General features: G+C 47.4%; 1 protein-coding gene across 1 annotated transcript in view; it reads right to left on the reverse strand.

Annotated features, from left to right (window-relative positions):
* VWA2 (von Willebrand factor A domain containing 2) overlaps positions 1-18,568 on the reverse strand; it is a 29,851-nt gene that overhangs the window by 10,895 nt on the left and 388 nt on the right. Inside the window, exons 2-9 of the mRNA XM_068139330.1 lie at positions 17,616-17,690; positions 15,037-15,170; positions 12,980-13,089; positions 5,687-5,881; positions 4,915-5,045; positions 3,616-3,748; positions 1,612-1,667; positions 422-529 (exon numbers count right to left, since the gene is read on the reverse strand). Of these exons, the coding sequence (XP_067995431.1) occupies positions 422-529; positions 1,612-1,667; positions 3,616-3,748; positions 4,915-5,045; positions 5,687-5,881; positions 12,980-13,089; positions 15,037-15,170; positions 17,616-17,690 (942 nt within the window). The remainder of the gene's footprint in view (positions 1-421; positions 530-1,611; positions 1,668-3,615; positions 3,749-4,914; positions 5,046-5,686; positions 5,882-12,979; positions 13,090-15,036; positions 15,171-17,615; positions 17,691-18,568) is intronic.

Genomic DNA, 18,568 nt, shown 5'->3' on the forward strand with positions numbered 1-18,568 from the left:
CCCCAAGATCATGAGACCCTCCTGGGGCCATGTGCAACCTGATCCAGTGTGAAGTCCCTTCCAACCCTAACAGTTCTATGATTCTATGTGTGCAGAGGGGACCAACAGGCATACCTACATCTCTCCCAGTTTATCTGTTCTCCTGCTCACAGGGCACCTGCACTCACAACTAAAGACAGGCACACCAGGGTGAGACTGTCGGTATTGGTGCCCTCTGCATCCACAAACTTTCTGAGCAGCAAGACCGAGCCACTGAGCCTGACACAATCACAGCCAGCATGAGAAAAAAACTCAGCCTGTCCCCCAGAGAAAACCCAAAGGCTGCAGCCCAAGCCCAGTTGTCCCTCTGGCCATGCAACAGGCCCTGCACAGGCCGGACAAGGCCAACAAAGAAGGAGGAAGAGTGCAGGCTCACACCTACCACAGTGGACATCTCCTCCATACCCCACCGGGCAGAGGCAGTGGTATTTGTCCAGTCCCTGTGGGACACACGTGCCTCCATTCTGACAAGGCTGGGAATCACAAGGGTCTAAATGGGAGAAGGGAAAGGAAAGACAGGGAATCAGCAGGATGCCTGCCCCTTCACATTCTGTACCAATGTGAGCATTGCTGCTGGTGGAAAAAGGTCACACCTCTGCTCCTCTTGCTGCAAGGCCACATGCATCCTCACCTCCAGGGCAGTGTCATTTTGGGATGGCTCTCCAACAGGCAGCAGTGAAGAGAGCAAACCAGACTGTGGCTTCAGATAATTTCTTCAGTGAAGTTACATTCATGAAAATACAGATTTGCTAAAGGCTGCTGTAAGAGACTACATCTTGCCTCTCTTAATGTGAAGCAGCTCTGCCAGGTTTACACCAGCAATGAAGGGATCAGAGCAATGAAGGGATCTCAAGCTGCACCAGGGGAGGTTTAGGCTGGATGTTAGGAAGATATTCTTCCCAGAAAGAGTGATTAGCCATTAGAATGGGCTGTTCAGGGAGGTGGTGGAATCCCCATCCCTGGAGGTGTTTAAAAAGAGGCTGGATGAGGCACTTGGTGATTTAGTTGATTAGATGGTGTTGGGTGATAAGTTGGACTTGATGATCTCAAAGGTCTTTTCCAACCTGGTTAATTGTGTATTGTGCTTGGATTCAGAGTCTGGCCTCCCCTCTGCACAATGCTGTACTGACCAAGAAAATAAAGCCACTCTCATCTGAACCAGCAAAATCGTGGGGCTAAGGGCATAAATAAAGGACCATAGATGTTTCCACAGCTGCAAAAATATGTTGCTAATCAGCAAGGTTCTCTGCTGCTGATGTTCATGGTACCAAGTGAATGAGTGAAGGCATCTCACTGCATGCTCTCCAACTGGAGAGCAGTGGCTGCTGGCAGGTACTAGGAAGCTGTGTAAGCCTCTGCCTCAGGAAGAAGAGCAGGTGACAATAAACTGACTCCTCAAATGAGGAGGAGATATTTCAATCCAAAAGATCTCTGGTCATAAACAGCCACATAACAAAAACAACCTGGATTGCATTATCAACTTCTTTCTAGCAGTCACAATCCCTCAATTGGGGAAAAAGTCACTACCTTTCCTGCTTTGCAAATAGATGTTTAAAAAAGGCTAAGTCCTACCTGGACACACAGTCCGGAAGCATCTCGATGAGTGCTTTATCAAGACTTTCTTCCACCTGAAAGAGGAAGAACAAAACCTCTCATGGATTTAAACATTGGATAGGTATCTTTAAGGTTGGCCCTTGCTGTGCTTTCAGTGAAACAATTTTCCCTTTGAAACAACAATTTTCCCTTTGAAACAGCCCTTATGAGGAGAGGCTGAGGGAGCTGGGGTTGTTTAGCCTGGAGAAGAGAAGGCTCAGGGGAGACCTTCTTGCTTGGGGGTTGGTCTCTTCTCCCAGGCAACCAGCACCAGAACAAGAGGACACAGTCTCAAGCTGTACCAGGGGAGGCTTAGGCTGGATGTTAGGAAGACATTATTCCCAGAAAGGGAGATGGGCCATTGGAATGTGCTGCCCAGGGAGGTGGTGGAGTTACCATCACTGGAGGTGTTTAAGAAGAGACTGGATGAGGCATTTAGTGCCATGGTTTAGTTGATTAGATGGTGTTGGGTTGGACTTGATGATCTCAAAGGTCTTTTCCAACCTGGTAAATCCTATTCCTATTCCTACTCAGCTCTTCTTATCAGCAAAGAGAGCATGAAGCTGCCTTTCCCTTCACAGCTCATTTTTAAAGCATTTCTCCTGCAGTGACAAAATTATTTTGAAGGACCTGACATGCTTTATGGGTTTTCAGTTCCAGTCTCCTCTCACCAAGCAAGAAGGTATTTCCCTCATGCATCTCTTTCTGTGCATCCTGGGTTTGGTGCTGCTGTGCTGTGACCGGGGTGGATTGTCCAACAGTGACTGGAGCCTCCCCTCAGGGCAATACTTTCCAAGCCCCCCAGGGCAACCAAGCAAAAGCAAAGGGACTTCTCTGAATGAAACAAAACCCTGTGCAGACAAAACCAGAATTATCACCAACACAGGAAACAATAGTATCATAGTATCAGTCAGGGTTGGAAGGGACCACAAGGATCATCTAGTTCCAACCCCCCTGCCATGGGCAGGGACACCTCACACTAGATCAGGCTGGCCAGAGCCTCATCCAGCCTGGGCTTAAACACCTCCAGGGACGGGGCCTCAACCACCTCCCTGGAAAACCCATTCCAGTGCTTCAGCACTCTCATGGTGAAGAACTTCCTCCTCACATCCAGCCTGAATCTCCCCACCTCCAGCTTCATTCCATTCTCCCTAGTCCTATCACTACCTGAGATCATGAGAAATCCCTCCCCAACCCTCCTGTAGGCCCCCTTCAGATACTGGAAGGCCACAATTAGGTCACCTCAGAGCTTTCTCTTCAGCAGAGCTGGCACAGAGATATAAACTTCAAAGCATCTCAGTGCAGCAGGTAGGAAATGAATCCTAATTTCATTTGCAATATTTGTGGCACTCTTGAGCTAATCAGATTCTTCTTCTTTGTTTCTGTTCCTCCTCTGGTCCTCTGCTTCTCAGATCAGCCAAAGGTGAGAGCAGGGAGTGCCTCTGTCTGTGCCTAGATAGAGATCACGTTTGCAGCAGTCTTATGAGGGATCTTCAGCTCAGCAAAAGCCATGGTCAGATAAAAGCCTTAGTGCTGCATCTCTCACTGTCTTAGGGTAACACAGTCCACCCTCAAAAAGCCCTCTCCCCCAACACAGATGGGAGGGGAAATAACACCAAAAAACCTTTGGGTTGAGATAAAGAGTTGAATGAGATGATGAAGTGCACAATTAACTTAGTTTATTTGCAGGAAAGCGCAGCAAAAAGAACCCAGAAGCCAGTAATCCTCACACCCCCTGACCTGCAGCCTGCCCAGGGGAAAGCAGCAATGCTCCAAACCAAAACCTGCAACCAGAACAGGAAGCCTCTCACATTGCAATCCAAACTTCAAGCCCCATAATACTTTGTTCCAGCCAGCACTTTCATTTTGAAGCTGGCGTGACAGCAGCATGGTATTGAATACCAGCAGCAGATTCAACTCAGGGCACAACCCTCACCTACTCCCAGCCCCACTCACTTTTAGAGATGCAGGTGCCTGACTTACCTGTAGAAAGGGCAGAGTGAAGCCTGCACTGCATTTGGCTGCTTTGAGCCTTTCCAACACACATAGTTTCCAGCCAGCTCTTTTACCATCTCCAGGGTCCTGCGTTCACAGGGGTGGGATTCAACTTTGCAGCCTGTGGCAGACAACAAAGGCAAACAGAGATCAATTGCCTGAAAATATGAAGTTTGTGTGGGAGTGGAGCTACACTCTCAAATGGGTTAGTTTTCCTGCCAGCAGCAGAGCAGGCAGTGCTTCAAAAAGCCTCCATGACATAGCAGAAATGAAATTTTCTGTTGGCTAGCTCACCAAACTACCCCACATTCTGGGGGGTTCACCCTTCAGCCTCCTTTGCTTGGCTATAAAACTTGCATTGCTGAGTTCAGGTTTCAATGGCAACTATTCAACCCTTCTCCTGACTCCACCACTCATGTATTTTGATTTTCTTTCTTTTCCCCACTCTGCTCTGCCATGGGGAAACCTCACCTGGAATATTGCATCCAGTTTTGGGCTCCCCAGCTCAAGAGGGACAGGGATCTGCTGGAGAGAGTCCAATGGAGAGCTACCAGGATGACTGAGGGACTGGAGCACTGCCCTGTGAGGAGAGGTTGAGAGCCCTGGGGCTGTTCAGTCTGGAGAAGAGAAGACTCAGAGGGGATTTAATCAACGTTTATAAATAGCTGAGGGCTGGGGGTCAAGAGGCAGGGGACAGGCTCTGCTCAGTTGCACCCTCTGATAGGACAAGGGGCAATGGATAGAAACTACATCATAGGAGATTCCACCTCAACACGAGGAGGAACTTCTTCACTGTGAGGGTCACAGAGCACTGGAACAGGCTCCCCAGAGAGGTTGTGGAGTCTCCTTCTCTGGAGACTTTCAAGACCCATCTGGATGTGTTCCTGTGTGACCTGTGCTAGATTCTATGGTCCTGCTCTGGCAGGGGGCTTGGACTCAACGATCTCCTGAGGTCCCTTCCAATCCCTAACATCCTGTGATCCTTACACCTCTAGACCACTCTAGTTCTATATTTTCTGTCTCTTTATCCCCCATTACATAAGGAAGGACTATTCTCAGAGGTGAACTGAGACCCAGAAAGATCTAGGATCCTGCAGCTCGCAGGTATCTGGAGAGGTAGCTGGCAAGCATGCCACGCAGTTTGGGCAACACAAGTAGTTCATTTTTAAGTGCAACACCTGCTAATTCCCCTGTGCACTTCCTGATGCTGCCTCATTTTTCTCACCCAGTGACAGGGTCTAAGCTCAAAGCATGGGCATGAAGGTAGAGACAGGAGACAGTGGTTACCTGGAGCAGTGGTGCTGCAGACAGAACCAGTAAGGGTGCTGTACAGGCCATTGGCAGCATCGTCGGCATCTCCAGCAAAGAGGACGTGCTGCTCAGTGGGCTCGCTAGCCAACACATAGAGCTCCTCCCACCTGCCAAGCAAGAAGAGGCTTCAACCACTTAGTCATCTCCAAAGAATCCAGTATCAAAACAAATCCTGTGTCTCCAGAGAAGGGCAACAAAGTTGGTGAGGGGTTTGGAGCACAAGCCCTGTGAGGAGAGGCTGAGGGAGCTGGGGTTGCTTAGCCTGGAGAGGAAGAGACTCAGGGGAGACCTTATTGCTGTCTACAACTACCTGAAGGGAGGTTGTAGACAGGTGGGGGTTAGTCTCTTCTCCCAGGCAACCAGCACAAGAACAAGAGGACACAGTCTCAAGCTGCACCAGGGGAGGTTTAGGCTGGAGGTTAGGATGAAGGTCTTCCCAGAAAGAGAGATTGGCCATTGGAATGTGCTGCCCAGGGAGGTGGTGGAGTCACCATCATTGGAGGTGTTCAGGAGGAGACTTGATAGGGTGCTTGGTGCCATGGTTTAGTTGATTGGGTGGTGTTGGATAACAGGTTGGATGTGATGATCTTGAAGGTCTCCTTCAACCTGGTCTGGTCTGGTCTATCCTATCCTATCCTATTCTCTCTTTCCAAAATTCTTAATTAGCACAAGACCATCTCTCCCTCACTAGAACTTGCCATGTGGGGTAGCTGGGTCTCCATTTCACACTCTGTGGAAAGTTTCCTACCTTGGAAACTTAATTCCCACTGCAAAAACCACGATGTGTCTCTCCTTCACTTGCATTGCAGGCATTGCTGTACTGTCCTGGGACTTCCCATCAGAAATGATGATCAGGACCTGGGGGACACTTGAGTTTCGGCCACCAGGGAATCCCTTGTGGAGAATATACTTCAGAGCCCGACCTGTCTCTGTGCTCCCACCTCTAGAAAGATAAAGATGTAAAATCAGGAGAGCAAAACTCAAAGCTTTTCTGCTACTGAATTTAGCATTTGATTTTTAAATGTCTATCATTTGGTAATGAGGAACTCAGCCTGTTTCTGCCTGCTGCCACACACACCTCCACAGAGACATCTAATCCTGTCATTCTTGTCATCTTCTTATCCATAGGTCTGACCTACTCATCCTTACCTGCCTCTTCTCCATCCCAGAGTGGTCACCAGAAGGCTTCTAACACACAGCAGAGCACTTCTGCAATTGGAGCAGGAATTAAAACTCTCAGAAATTTGAGCATTTCTTTTTCCAGTTTCAACAAGCTGCACCAGGGGAGGTTTAGGCTGGATGTTAGGAAGAAACTCTTCCCAGAAAGAGAGACTGGCCATTGGAATGTGCTGCCCAGGGAGGTGGTGGAGTCATCATCACTGGAGATGTTTAGAAGGAGACTTGATGGGGCACTTGGTGCCATGGTTTAGTTGATTAGGTGGTGTTGGGTGATAGGTTGGACTTGATGACCTCAAAGGTCTTTTCCAACCTTGTTTATTCTATTCTGTTCTATTCTAACAAATGTCTGGATCGGTTTTTGGTTTTCCATGTGAAAATTGCAGCCACTTCTTTAAGACTGGAAAAGCTGCTGCACAACAACCTTTTGTATTCCAGACAGAAATACAGTACAAGCGAGCAAAACAGTTTCCTTTCTCATGATGCCTAAATGTGCTGTAAGTTCTTATCATGTATCATCCTCCTCCCTCCATGGGACCTTCTGCTGTTCTTAGACCACGAGCTCAGACAAGGAGCTATGCATCTCAACTTCTAACCAAGAGTCTGCAGTCCACCAGTGCGCACAGTCCTTGTGTTCTCCTTGACAGGGAGCTATGCATCCCAGCTTGTAACCAAGAGTCTGCAGTCCACCAGTGTGCACAGTCCTTGTGTTCTCCTTGACAGAGAGCTATGCATCCCAGCTTGTAACCAAGAGTCTGCAGTCCACCAGTGTGCACAGTCCTTGTGTTCTCCTTGACAGGGAGCTATGCATCCCAGCTTGTAACCAAGAGTCTGCAGTCCACCAAAGTGCACAGTCCTTGTGTTCTCCTTGACAGAGAGCTATGCATCCCAGCTTGTAACCAAGAGTCTGCAGTCCACCAGTGTGCACAGTCCTTGTGTTCTCCTTGACAGGGAGCTATGCATCCCAGCTTGTAACCAAGAGTCTGCAGTCCACCAGTGTGCACAGTCCTTGATTTCTCCTCTCTGGTTGATCTGCAGGTTGGTTTGATTTATACAAACATTCATCTGTCCATCCTGTAGCAAAGGTCCTGAACTGTTGAAGGTTTCTTAAGTGTATCTCTGGAAATTCAGAAGGACTGAACAAAAAGCATGCTATCTTCAGGGCTTCACCAGCACCTCTTACAAAGTAAATGTTAAGAAAACCCACCCAGTGCTCCAGCTGTCTTATGCTAAACTCAGTTAAAAGCAGTATTCTCATCTGCCACATTGCTTGCCAGCATTACTGCTATGATAGGCAAGGTGCACCAGCCACTGTTGATCACAAAAGCTGTACCTCTCACTTCTCATTTTGGAGCTGGAAGAAGCACAAAGCCATTTAAAGTGTGGCACAAGTTGTTCACTTCGGCTCATGGTTAGGCCACACCTTGAGTCCTGTGTCCAGTTCTGGGCCACTCAGTTTACGAAAGATGTTGAGTTGCTGGAAGGTGCCCAGCGAAGGGCAACAAAGCTGGGGAGGGGTTTGGAGCACAGCCCTGTGAGGAGAGGCTAAGGGAGCTGGGGTTGCTTAGCCTGGAGAAGAGGAGGCTCAGGGGAGACCTTCTTGCTCTCTACAACTACCTGAAGGGAGGTTGTAGCCAGGTGGGGGCTGGTCTCTTCTCCCAGGCAACCAGCACCAGAACAAGAGGACACAGTCTCAAACTGTGCCAGGGGAAGTTTAGGTTTGATCTTAGAAAGAAGTTCTTCCCAGAAAGAGAGATTGCCCATTGGAATGGGCTGCCCAGGGAGGTGGTGGCATCAGCATGGAGGTGTTTAAGAAAAGCCTGGATGAGGCATTTAATGCCATAGTCTAGTTGAGTAGTTAGGGTTGGGTGATCAGTTGGACTTGGTGATCTTGGAGGCCTCTTCCAACCTGGCTGACTCTGTATCATTCTGCATAATTTGTTCTTTAAATACCAAAGCTGTCTTACTCCTCATGCTGCCTGCACCGCAGTAGTGTCCTCAAGTCCTGGCAGGGAGCCTTGTGGGCTGGGCTATCAGATCTTGCCAGGGGTTCTCTCCTGTGAAAAATGTGTTCCAACATATGCAACTCAAAGAGTGGGATCAAGACAGCCCTGCCAGCCTTTGCTTACAGAGGAATGAGATACCAAGAGATGAAGGGCAGATCTGTAAAGCATCAGATGTTCCTATCTGAAAACCTGCACATATCCAGCTGCTCTGAAGAGCTGATGGGATGGTCCTGAACAGAAGTGGGGAGCAGGATGGAGGGGTGCATAAACTGACCTCTGAAGGAATGAAAACTAAGTGTCATCTTGGACCAAAGATGACAGAGGCAGATTTAACCGCTTGTCCGGGGGATTTCCCCACAAAACCATCTACTGCCTCTTGCCTGGCCACACAAAAGCAGTTTCTGGTGGTGCAAGCCCATAAATTCTACCCTGGTGAAGCTAATGTTCATGAGGTAGAAATCAATTAGTTCAATATTCAGCAATCTTCTCAGTAGCAAAGTACTAAATCCACCCCAGTACTCAGGTGCCAAAGGGGGCACATTCCAGCAGTGACACATGCCAAAGGGGACAAAAATCAGCAGATAAAATGAGCTGCTGCCAAGCATTAGGGAATAGCAGACATCAAGCCTTGCAGCTGTGCAGTAACTCCCAAGGAAAAGCAACCTTGAATGCAATATTAATAGGAAAATAAAGCTACAGCTTGCCCAAGAACAGCTTTAGTGAAAGATGCTGTAGGCATCCTGAGACTCATTTCTTGTGAGATGATTAAAGAGTAAGATTTGCTGACCATTGGCAGCCTCCTCAACCCACAAGCCTGATTGCCCTGCTGAGCCTGTAGACACTGGAGCTATCTGTTCAAAAGCCATGCTGCACATCAGCACAGAGCCCCAGGGAGGGCAAAAAAGAAGTCCCTCTGGCAGCAGAGTGCACCCAAGGGGAGAGACGCTAACTGCAGGCAGGCAAGGGTATGACCAGTGTCTGCACAGAGCTAGGGTCGCTTTTGGTAATGGCACACTGGATGAGAACTGGGAAGGAGCCTCTCAGTGCAGAGGGTGCTGGAAATGAAGCAGAAGGGGATGGAAAGAGGAGTGCTAAACATGCACAGAGGTCTAGGAGGGGCAGGACAAGATGTGGTTGTTTTTACGGGCTGCACATGTACTCCAGCTGTTACTTCTTGCTAGTAAGCTCTGTGGGGCAGGGACTCTCCTCCTCTGCTCTCTGGAGTTACCTTTAAATGACTACTAGAGATGGCGACCCAGAACTGGGCTCCATATTCTATTTATCATGAAATACCATCACAGTTACATATAAAATTATTCTCTTTGTCAGGCTGAGGTAGGCATGATTACAGTAAACCGAAAACTTGAGGGCACAGGTAACCTAACAGAGAGCTTGGAGAAGAGACAGAAGATGGTCTGACCTCTGCCTTGCAGGTTGGTGGCTTGTGCAGCTGGAACCCCAGGTGGCTGGGTGAAATCAGCCCTGGCTGCCCCAACCCCTCACCTGCCTCCCACACTGAGGGAATTAGGCTACCCAGGCACACCAGCCCCTGCTACAAGATACATGATGCAGCCAACTAAAGCTTCATGTCAGCCTCCTGCATTCCCCGCTCGGTCATCACCAGGCTAAGGTCCTGCTGCAACACAACACAATAAGCAAAAGCCTTTTGCCTCCCATAAAGACTGAGAACAGCCTGCACTTTGATCTCTGCCTACAATACATTATCTCTTTTGGTTGTGGAAAGTTAAAACACTTGCTTATCTCAAAGAGGTAAATCCTACATAAACATGAGTCTCCCTCTATCCTTTCTTGGTAGTTCTCCATCTGGGAACATATTGGAGAGCTAAATATTTGGTTATCTCAAAGAGGTAAATCCTGCACAAACATGAATCTCCCTCTTCCTCTCTTGGTAGTTCTCCATGACACACATCATTCCCCTGGTTCCTGTCTCTTGCTTTGCAGCTTATCTTTCCCCAAGTGACAGAACAAAACATAACTGGAAAAGTGATGCCTGACTCTGTAAGGGCAAGTTGGGTTTCCAAGGTCAAAAGACAGTAGAGGGTGTCCATGATTCCTGCTGCTTCCTCTCCACCTCATCAGAAGGAAACCCTCACCACCATCCTCTCAATTTAAGAAGGATACTGAGACTCTTGAACATGTCCAGAGAAGGGCAACAGGGCTGGGGAGAGTCCTTGAGCACAGCCATGTGAGGGGAGGCTGAGTGAGCTGGGGTTGCTTGGCCTGGAGAGGAGGAGGCTCAGGGGAGACCTTCTGGCTCTCTGCGGCTCCCTGAGGGGAGGTTGTGGCCAGGTGGGGGTTGGTCTCTTCTCCCAGGCACCAGAACAAGAGGACACAGTCTCAGGCTGTGCCAGGGGATGTTTGGGCTGGAGGTGAGGAGAAAGTTCTTCCCAACAAGAGATTTTGGCCATTGGAATGTGTTGCCCGGGGAGGTGGTGGAGTCCCCATCCCTGGAGGTGTGTAGGAAGAGACTGAATGGGCTGCTTGGTGCCATGGTTTAGCTGTCAGGAGGTGTTGGGTGACAGGTTGGACTTGATGATCTCTGAGGTCTTTTCCAACCTTATTGATTCTATGACTCTATGAAATGTCTGTAATATACCATGCCCAACTGGACACTTGATACTGGAGAGAGCCCACCTCCCTGGGAACATGCTCCAGAGCTGTTGGTAATTAAGCCACTAGGTCAGAAGAGACATTTAGACCAGTCTTCACATTCTGTCCAAGCTGTGCTATAAATCACTTCCTATGAATGCCTTTTAGTCCTGCTTTTACTTCCCTCCAGAGCAAGCAAGGGGGCATCACGTTCTCCTCCAGCTGTGTTGACACAAAGACATCCCATTTGCTTTCTGAACAACACACCTGAATTGCTTAATCCAGAAAAGCATTTCATCGTGCCCAGCTTCATTCTTTTCTGTCTGCCTTCTGTTTTCACCAAACCCCTTTTAATTCAGTACCTGTCAAACCCTTTTGCTCTGAACTTCTTTCTTCAGGTACTTCCTCGTTTGCACTCCATTATTTCAAAGCATACTCAAGGACTGCATGTTCCTAGCATGTCCAAAACTGCTGTTTCCTGACCAGATGTCAGTAGCTGTCACATGCTTCAGTGAAAAGTGCTGTGCATGAGGGAAAATATATTGTGCCTAGTCAGTTTGATGACTAGATCTTGATGAACTCACTAAGCTGCTTCCATGTGAGCCCTGAGGATTAGAAAAACTTAATGAAGAGCCTCTGCACCAAAGCTCATTAAATTCAGCCTCTTATCAATTTCCATTTGGAGATGGTTTTGATGCAGCAGAAGTGTGTTTAAGGAAGCACTCCAATAAGGATTTTCTGAAGCTGAAGGAGATTTGGACCTCACCTGCTGCCCTTCCTCAGGAACAGCACTAAGAAAGAGTCCCTCCTCTAACCAGCCATGGACTTCTAGGGAAGAAAGTGGTAAGAAATTTAGCTTCTGAGATCAGCACTGAACTTGGCTGCAATTGGCTAATGAATTGAAAAGCTATTTAGACAGCATTCACAGAGACCAGCAGTCTCCCAGTAAATCACAAAAGCTTCACTTTGGTCTGGTGCTGCCTCCTGTCAAGTATTCCCAGTTCCGTGCTTGGAGCACAGGGCTGAAGTCAGGAAATGCCTTGCTGGCCAAAGGTTCACCAGAAGCACATCAAGAAACCTCTCAACCAAGACATCAAATACCCTTTTTTGGTTTTTTTTTTTTTGGAAGCCAACTGGAATCCATCCCTATTTTATCTACTTTGAAATGTCAGCTTTTCATTTGAACTAGATGAAATGGCCAAGCACAATGTTATTATTTCTGTTTGATCTGTCAGCATCCATATGCTGTCATCAAGGAATTTCAGTGCCAGACATCAAACTGCTTCACTTTCTCTGCTCTCAGACTTACAAGCAACAGCCAGAGAGGAGGAGTGTGTCTTGTATTCGGGCAAGTTCCTCCTGTAACACTACACAAGAGGTTTTCTTGATTTGATAAACTTACCCAAAATCAGTACAACACAATCCAGCCAACTGACCTTGCTTGAAGAAGTCAGAAGTGATCAGATCACATTTGCTTGCAGTATGCACATCATGCTGAGGGCAGCAGACATCCATGAGAAGCATTGAGCTACCCTTTAGCCCTAATGCAGATCAGCTAAAGAGAGAGCAGATACCCACAGGCCATAGCAGTACCTAATCTATCATCAAAATGAGTGTTATTTTGAGGTGGCTGTCAGATGCTTTGTAGATTCAAATGTGTTTCTCAAAGATTAAAACCTTGGACTTTAAGCAGCTCTAAGGACAGGGCTTCTTTGGGCTTCTGGCTCCACTTCCTGAGGTCATGGGAAAGCATCCAAGTCTTAACATTCAGGAACAAAAAAAAAGGTTTTCAGCTGAAAATCTGATCCTCTTGAATTCAGCAGGCACACATGCAGACATTACTAGGGACCAGCAATTGATCATCACCTTGTAGGACAAACAAAAGAAGATGCACACTGTCCTGCCCTTGCTCAGCCACGTGGGAACGCCACACTCACTCTTCCCTAGAAACATGGAACCCACCACCTGGCACAAACAGACAGAAAAGCCTGCTGGGAGGGTCATGGAAAACTCTTTGCTGTTTACCAGATTATAGTGAGACACCACAAACTTTCTTCCCTGTGAAGTTTCACTGATGAAGACAGACCAGGCTGCATGGTTCTAACAGACTGTGGATTATGCAACACAGCATTCCTCCATAGAGGCATCAAGTTGGTCTGTGCATAGCAGAGGTGGAGATGTCTGGGCCTCAAAAAACTCTCAGGGACCATTCAAAGCCCAGAAAGAGAAGAGCTGTAAAACAAACTGACCTGAACACCACCCTCTTGATTCTCTCTTTCAGATCTTGTTTGGTCAGATAAGAATCCAGGGGGAATTCAAGGTGGGGAGTTGAGCTAAACTGTATCATTCCCACACGGACCTAAAAGAAAAGGTTAAAGATTATGTATGAAAGGTGTCTGTGAGAGTTTTTACTCTTTTGAGCAGCTCACATATTTGGGAAGACTAAACTGTATCAAGACAAACTTGTGTTTTCAACCCTGAGCCACTGGCACTCTAAATGAACTTCAGAGAAGAACGTCAACACCAGCTACAAACCAGACTACAAATCCATCCAGGCTACAAACAAGGCATAACAGTTCATCTGCAAACAATGGGAGCCTCTGCTGCAGTTACAAGCAGCTCAAGATCTATATTTATCCATTCAGAGCAGCTAGTAGCTTCAAGGACAGTAAATTTATAACTAACACCTTTTGTACCAAGCCAGTTATACACTCTGCAGGCAACCTTTCACAGAATCATAGAATCAATAAGGTTGGAGGAGACCTCAAAGATCATCAAGTCCAACCTGTCACCCAAGACCTCATGACTACTAAACCATGGCACCAAATGCCACATCCAATCCCCTCTTGAACACCTCCAGGGATGGTGACTCCACCACCTCCCTGGGCAGCACATTCCAAAAGCAGCCCCTTCTAGCACTGAGCACAGTAGGCAGCACAAAGCAATTATTTTTCCACTACTTTCTCTCAACTTCCCTTCTGTGGTTGAAAATGCCTGCAAATACAAATATACTAAATTGTCTGTACAGGGCAATACATCCAGAATATTTCACTGAAGCCTTACAAGAGGTTTTATGGAATGTGACAGCTTTGAGGGTGAACAAGTTACTGATTTTCAGTCCAGTCTGTGTGAGGACTAACAGAAGGACTAGAGGAAGGATGCGATCTAAAAGTACCAACCCACCAAATCTGCAAATACTAAATGTTGCAGGGCCCTTTGGAAGTTGAAATCACCACTTCCCTCCAACATTTTCTCATCTAGGACACCTTTCACCTTTCAGATCTCAGCTTACAGCCAGACAGCACAGGAAGCTTTCCACAGCCTGGCAATGCTGAGGAGTCACCACCCATGTGTGAGGCTTGGATGGATGCTAGGTGGCTCAGGTTAAACAGACATTCCCTTTTTATGGCACATAGTAAATTGCCTGAAGTAAAGACTTGCATCTAGGAGCCACCTTCCATGTAGACCGAGGCAGTGGAATCTGAGCATCTAATCTTTGCAGATTTGGTGGGTTGTTGATTTGAGCCCAGGTCTAGAACAGTAGATGAACAGGAGTGGAAAGAACTTGGCATAGTGTCCCAGTGAGAGTCAGCAGTGAACACTCAAACCAGGACACACAGCCACACCTGCCCACTGATCTTGGTGTGCTTTATACCAGGTATCTGTAAAGACCAGCTGCTTGTCCCAGCTGGCCTGTCCTATATTCTTCTCTCTGGAGAGCACCAGCATTAAGCACAATTCATCACTAGCACCTGGGGATTCTGGTGACATCTCAGAGACCTACAGCCATACACAGGTCCCCAGACACCTCAGTGTACATCTGGTGCCTTGCAATTAACTCTTTCCCTTCTGCTCTTTTGGCTTACTTTGGCACAGAGCCTTTCTAGAAGAGCAGAACAAGTGGACTGTGTCATTTACCTCTGTACAGAAAGGTGATTAACTTCCCAGAGACTAACTCCACAACATTCCAGGGAAAAAGGATAAAAAGATACAGCTATTTTAACCTGTGAACATCTACACCAAAATAAAGATCAGTTAAAAAAACATAATCCCAACTCATAATCTTTAACCTGAAAGTTTATTGTCTGTTCTCAGGACAAAAATGCAACTGCTTAAAATCTGTAAAGACAGAAGAAGTGTCCTCCAACCCTACTGCTTCACAAACCTCTGCTGCATCTTTCTGAAATAATCTGACCCCATGGCAGCTGCTAGGTTGGATTTTGCAGTTTCACTCAGCATGTTATCACTGCATTTCCACACACTGCCAAGCTGCTTGAAACTAAAATGAGACATTCCTCACACTCACCCTGTCTGGATGGATGTCGAAGGCATCACAGAGCTTGCCTGCAAAGTGCTTAGACCTTTCAAAGCTTCCTTTGCCAATGCTGTAGGAGCCATCCAAGAGGAAAAGGACATCTAAGGAAGCAGAGCACTGCATCACTGGGAGACAAAGATACACAATGTGAAACTACTGATAAAGCCTCACTCCCTGGAAGCAACCAGCCCAGACAAATGGGCTTAGCATGGACAGATTGGGACAGCCTGGTGCTCACAACCCAAAGCCCCCATGCATCCCTGGGCTAGCCTAAAGCAGGGCCAGTTCAGCCCTCACACTCTGCAAGACTTTCACCTTAGGTTTCAGGTCCCCAGCCTGGCTTCAGCAGCTCAGTGAAGGCAGTGGAACAGCAAATCCAATGAGTCAATGCAGCAATGTCATTGATGTTAGGGAGAGCTGCTCTCAGGGTGAGGACAGAGGGGTGAGCAGTGGGGAGAGGTGGGCGAGTCTGGTGGGTCCTGCAGCCTCTCCCAGCCCAAGGCATGCACATGATATCCAGAAGGTGTTTGCAAAGTGTACAGAGTCTCATGGAGCCAGATGTGCTTCTCCTGTGGCATGTTTTTCAGAACACACTCTTATTTCTCTAAAGACAAGCTCTCTGCACAGCTCTGAGGCGCTGACACAAAACACTTTTAACACACGCACACAAACTCCGCCTCTTATCCCATCTTCAGAGATGTGTCCTTGTATCACCCCTGTGATCCTGTGAATATGACCACTCCCACATACAAGCTGCTGAGGTGCTTACACTGCAGTGGAAACCCATAATTTCACTAGTAACAACAAAACCCCAAACCCACAAATGAAAGAAATCACCTCTACAGCATTTACCAGAACCAAACTGAGTCCAGAAGCTCAATATGGGCAGCAAGAACACCAACCTTTCAAGAGCCCTTTTGAGCTGTGCCTTTTCTCTGTCCCCATTATCACCATTTTTATTATCACTACATTTTTTTTTCCCCCAGATCAGTCCTGCTAGCAAAAACCTGTACTTATAATTAGGGTTTTTTGATATCACATTATGAGGGATGGAAGGTTGTAAAACATTCCCTTCTAGGTCACTGGGTTTTCTAATAGGGCAACCAGCCTTGCCCCTGGAGCACTGTGCTGGGGACAAGCTGGAGCTCAGCCTCTCTGCCAGCGCCATCCCAGTTTGTCAGCCCAGCCCTCACAGCTGATCTGAATGTGGAGATGCAATAGTCTGGGTGCTTGCCCACAGCCACTGACCATGGCTATCTGCCTAAGTGTGCACAGAGGAAACTGCTCTGTTCCCAATCCCACTGTGGGCTCAGCAAGCAGAAACAATCTTCAGGTTGCTCTAAAGATGAGCAGTGTGAGGACTGGGGAGCAGCAACACAGCTCTCTGAAGCAGACTGGTAAGCAGGATGTCTGCAGCCCACCAAAGGGCTCTTGGTGAGAAACGTCCAAATACAGAACATCAGGAGGGAAAGTCTGAGCTGAACACATAGTGAAATGAGATGGGGCCAGAGAGCATGCCTGGCACAGGAAAAACAATAATTTATCAGATAAATTAAAAGGATGGCTAGCAGGAGAACACAGGATCTTGGAGGTCCCTTCCAACCTGGTTGATCCTGTGATACAGTCTGTAACGAGTCCCCATCCCTGGAGGTGTTCAAGAGGGGATTGGACGTGGCACTTGGTGCCATGGTCTAGTCATGAGGTCTGTGGTGACAGGTTGGACTTGATGATCTTTGAGGTCTCTTCCAACCTTGGTGATACTGTGATACACCAAAGGAGCTGTAGGGGAATGTGGTCTGCCAGCCAGCCAGCGCCCAGCTGTCCCTATTGACTGCATGGCAGCTTTACAGCCTGAACACATCAGCCACATCAGAGGGCTGATCACAAATCAAGTCTGTAATTAAATGTGGCTCCTTAAATCAGGATTGCTTGAAACAGGCTCTGAAGGAGCTGACAGAAACACTCAAGTGGTTGGCAAAGAGTCAATTTGGGAAAGAAGGAGTAGGTCTCTGAAGAGCTAACGCCAATGAGGGAAAAGCTGGGCTAGGGTAGAAGCAGCCACAAGCCTGTGCTTGCCAGAACATTCCTGGGGACTTTATGGATTGAATTGAGGACAATAGACAAAAATAATAAACAAAAGTGGGTAGGAAAAAAATAACAACAACAAAACAAACAAACAAAACCAACCAAATAAAATACCAAACAGTACAGAATAGTATAGAACAGAACAGAGTTACACAGGTTGGAAAAGACCTTTGAGATCATCAAGTCCAACCTATCACCCAACACCATCTAATGAACTAAACCATGGCACCAAGTGCCTTATCCAGGCTCTTCCTAAACACCTCCAGTAATGGTGACCCCACCACCTCCCTGGGCAGCACATTCCAATAGCCAATCTGTTTTTCTAGGAAGCATTTCTTCCTACCATCCAGCCCAAACCTCCCCTGGCACATCTCGAGACTGTGTCCTCTCATTCTGACCAACAAACCCCCACAAAAACTCAAGCCAAACTAAACAGAGGGAAGGCATTCAGAAAGTAGATGTCTTGGTTTAAAAACCAAACTTACACTGGCCAGCAGCTGAGATCTTGTCAATCATCTCCTGGTCAGCATGAATTGCTTGCATACCCAACACCAGCAAAACTGTGGGGTCAAACAGATAATCCCATCAACACCAGAAACTGCTTTTAAATACATATATACACACACATATATATATTTTATATATTTACATACATATTTATATTTATATACATATATATAGAATAGAATAGACCAGACCAGGTTGGAAGAGACCTTCAAGATCATTGTGTCCAACCCATCAACTAATCCAACCCAACTAAACAACTAAACCATGGCACCAAGCACCCCATCAAGTCTCCTCCTGAACACCTCCAATGATGGTGACTCCACCACCTCCTCAGGCAGCACATTCCAATGGGCAATCACCCCCTCTGTGTAGAACTTCTTCCTAACATCCAGCCTAAACCTCCCCTGGCGCAGCCCGAGACTGTGTCCTCTTGCTCTGGTGCTGGCTGCCTGGGGGAAGAGACCAACATCCACCTGTCTACAACCTCCCTTAAGGTAGTTGTAGACAGCAATAAGGTCACCCCTGAGTCTCCTCCTCTCCAGGCTAAGCAACCCCAGCTCCCTCAGCCTCTCCTCATAGGGCTTGTGTTCCAAGCCCCTCACCAACTTCCTTGCCCTTCTCTGGACATGCTCCAGCAAGTCAACATCCTTCCTAAACTGAGGGGCCCAGAACTGGACACAGTAAATACACATATATATATATAAATGCATGCAGGCTTTCATGTATAGTAGCAAAAATGCTCTTTTGTTGGGTAGATTTCACACTTGTACGAAATCATTTGGTGACAGAACACAGAGGTGTATCTATGGGAGGAAATTCCTTCTAACAGGGACACAGAGACCATGAAAAATGCAAAGGACCTGACTCCAGTGCACAGGACATTCCCTGTGCTCACCATATGCTGGGATGCAGTGCAAGAACAAGAGCTAGG

Source organism: Melanerpes formicivorus, unplaced genomic scaffold (assembly GCF_026170545.1).
Source record: "Melanerpes formicivorus ecotype bairdi unplaced genomic scaffold, bMelFor1.0.p_v2 SCAF_6, whole genome shotgun sequence".
NCBI classification, from domain to species: Eukaryota; Metazoa; Chordata; class Aves; order Piciformes; family Picidae; genus Melanerpes; species Melanerpes formicivorus.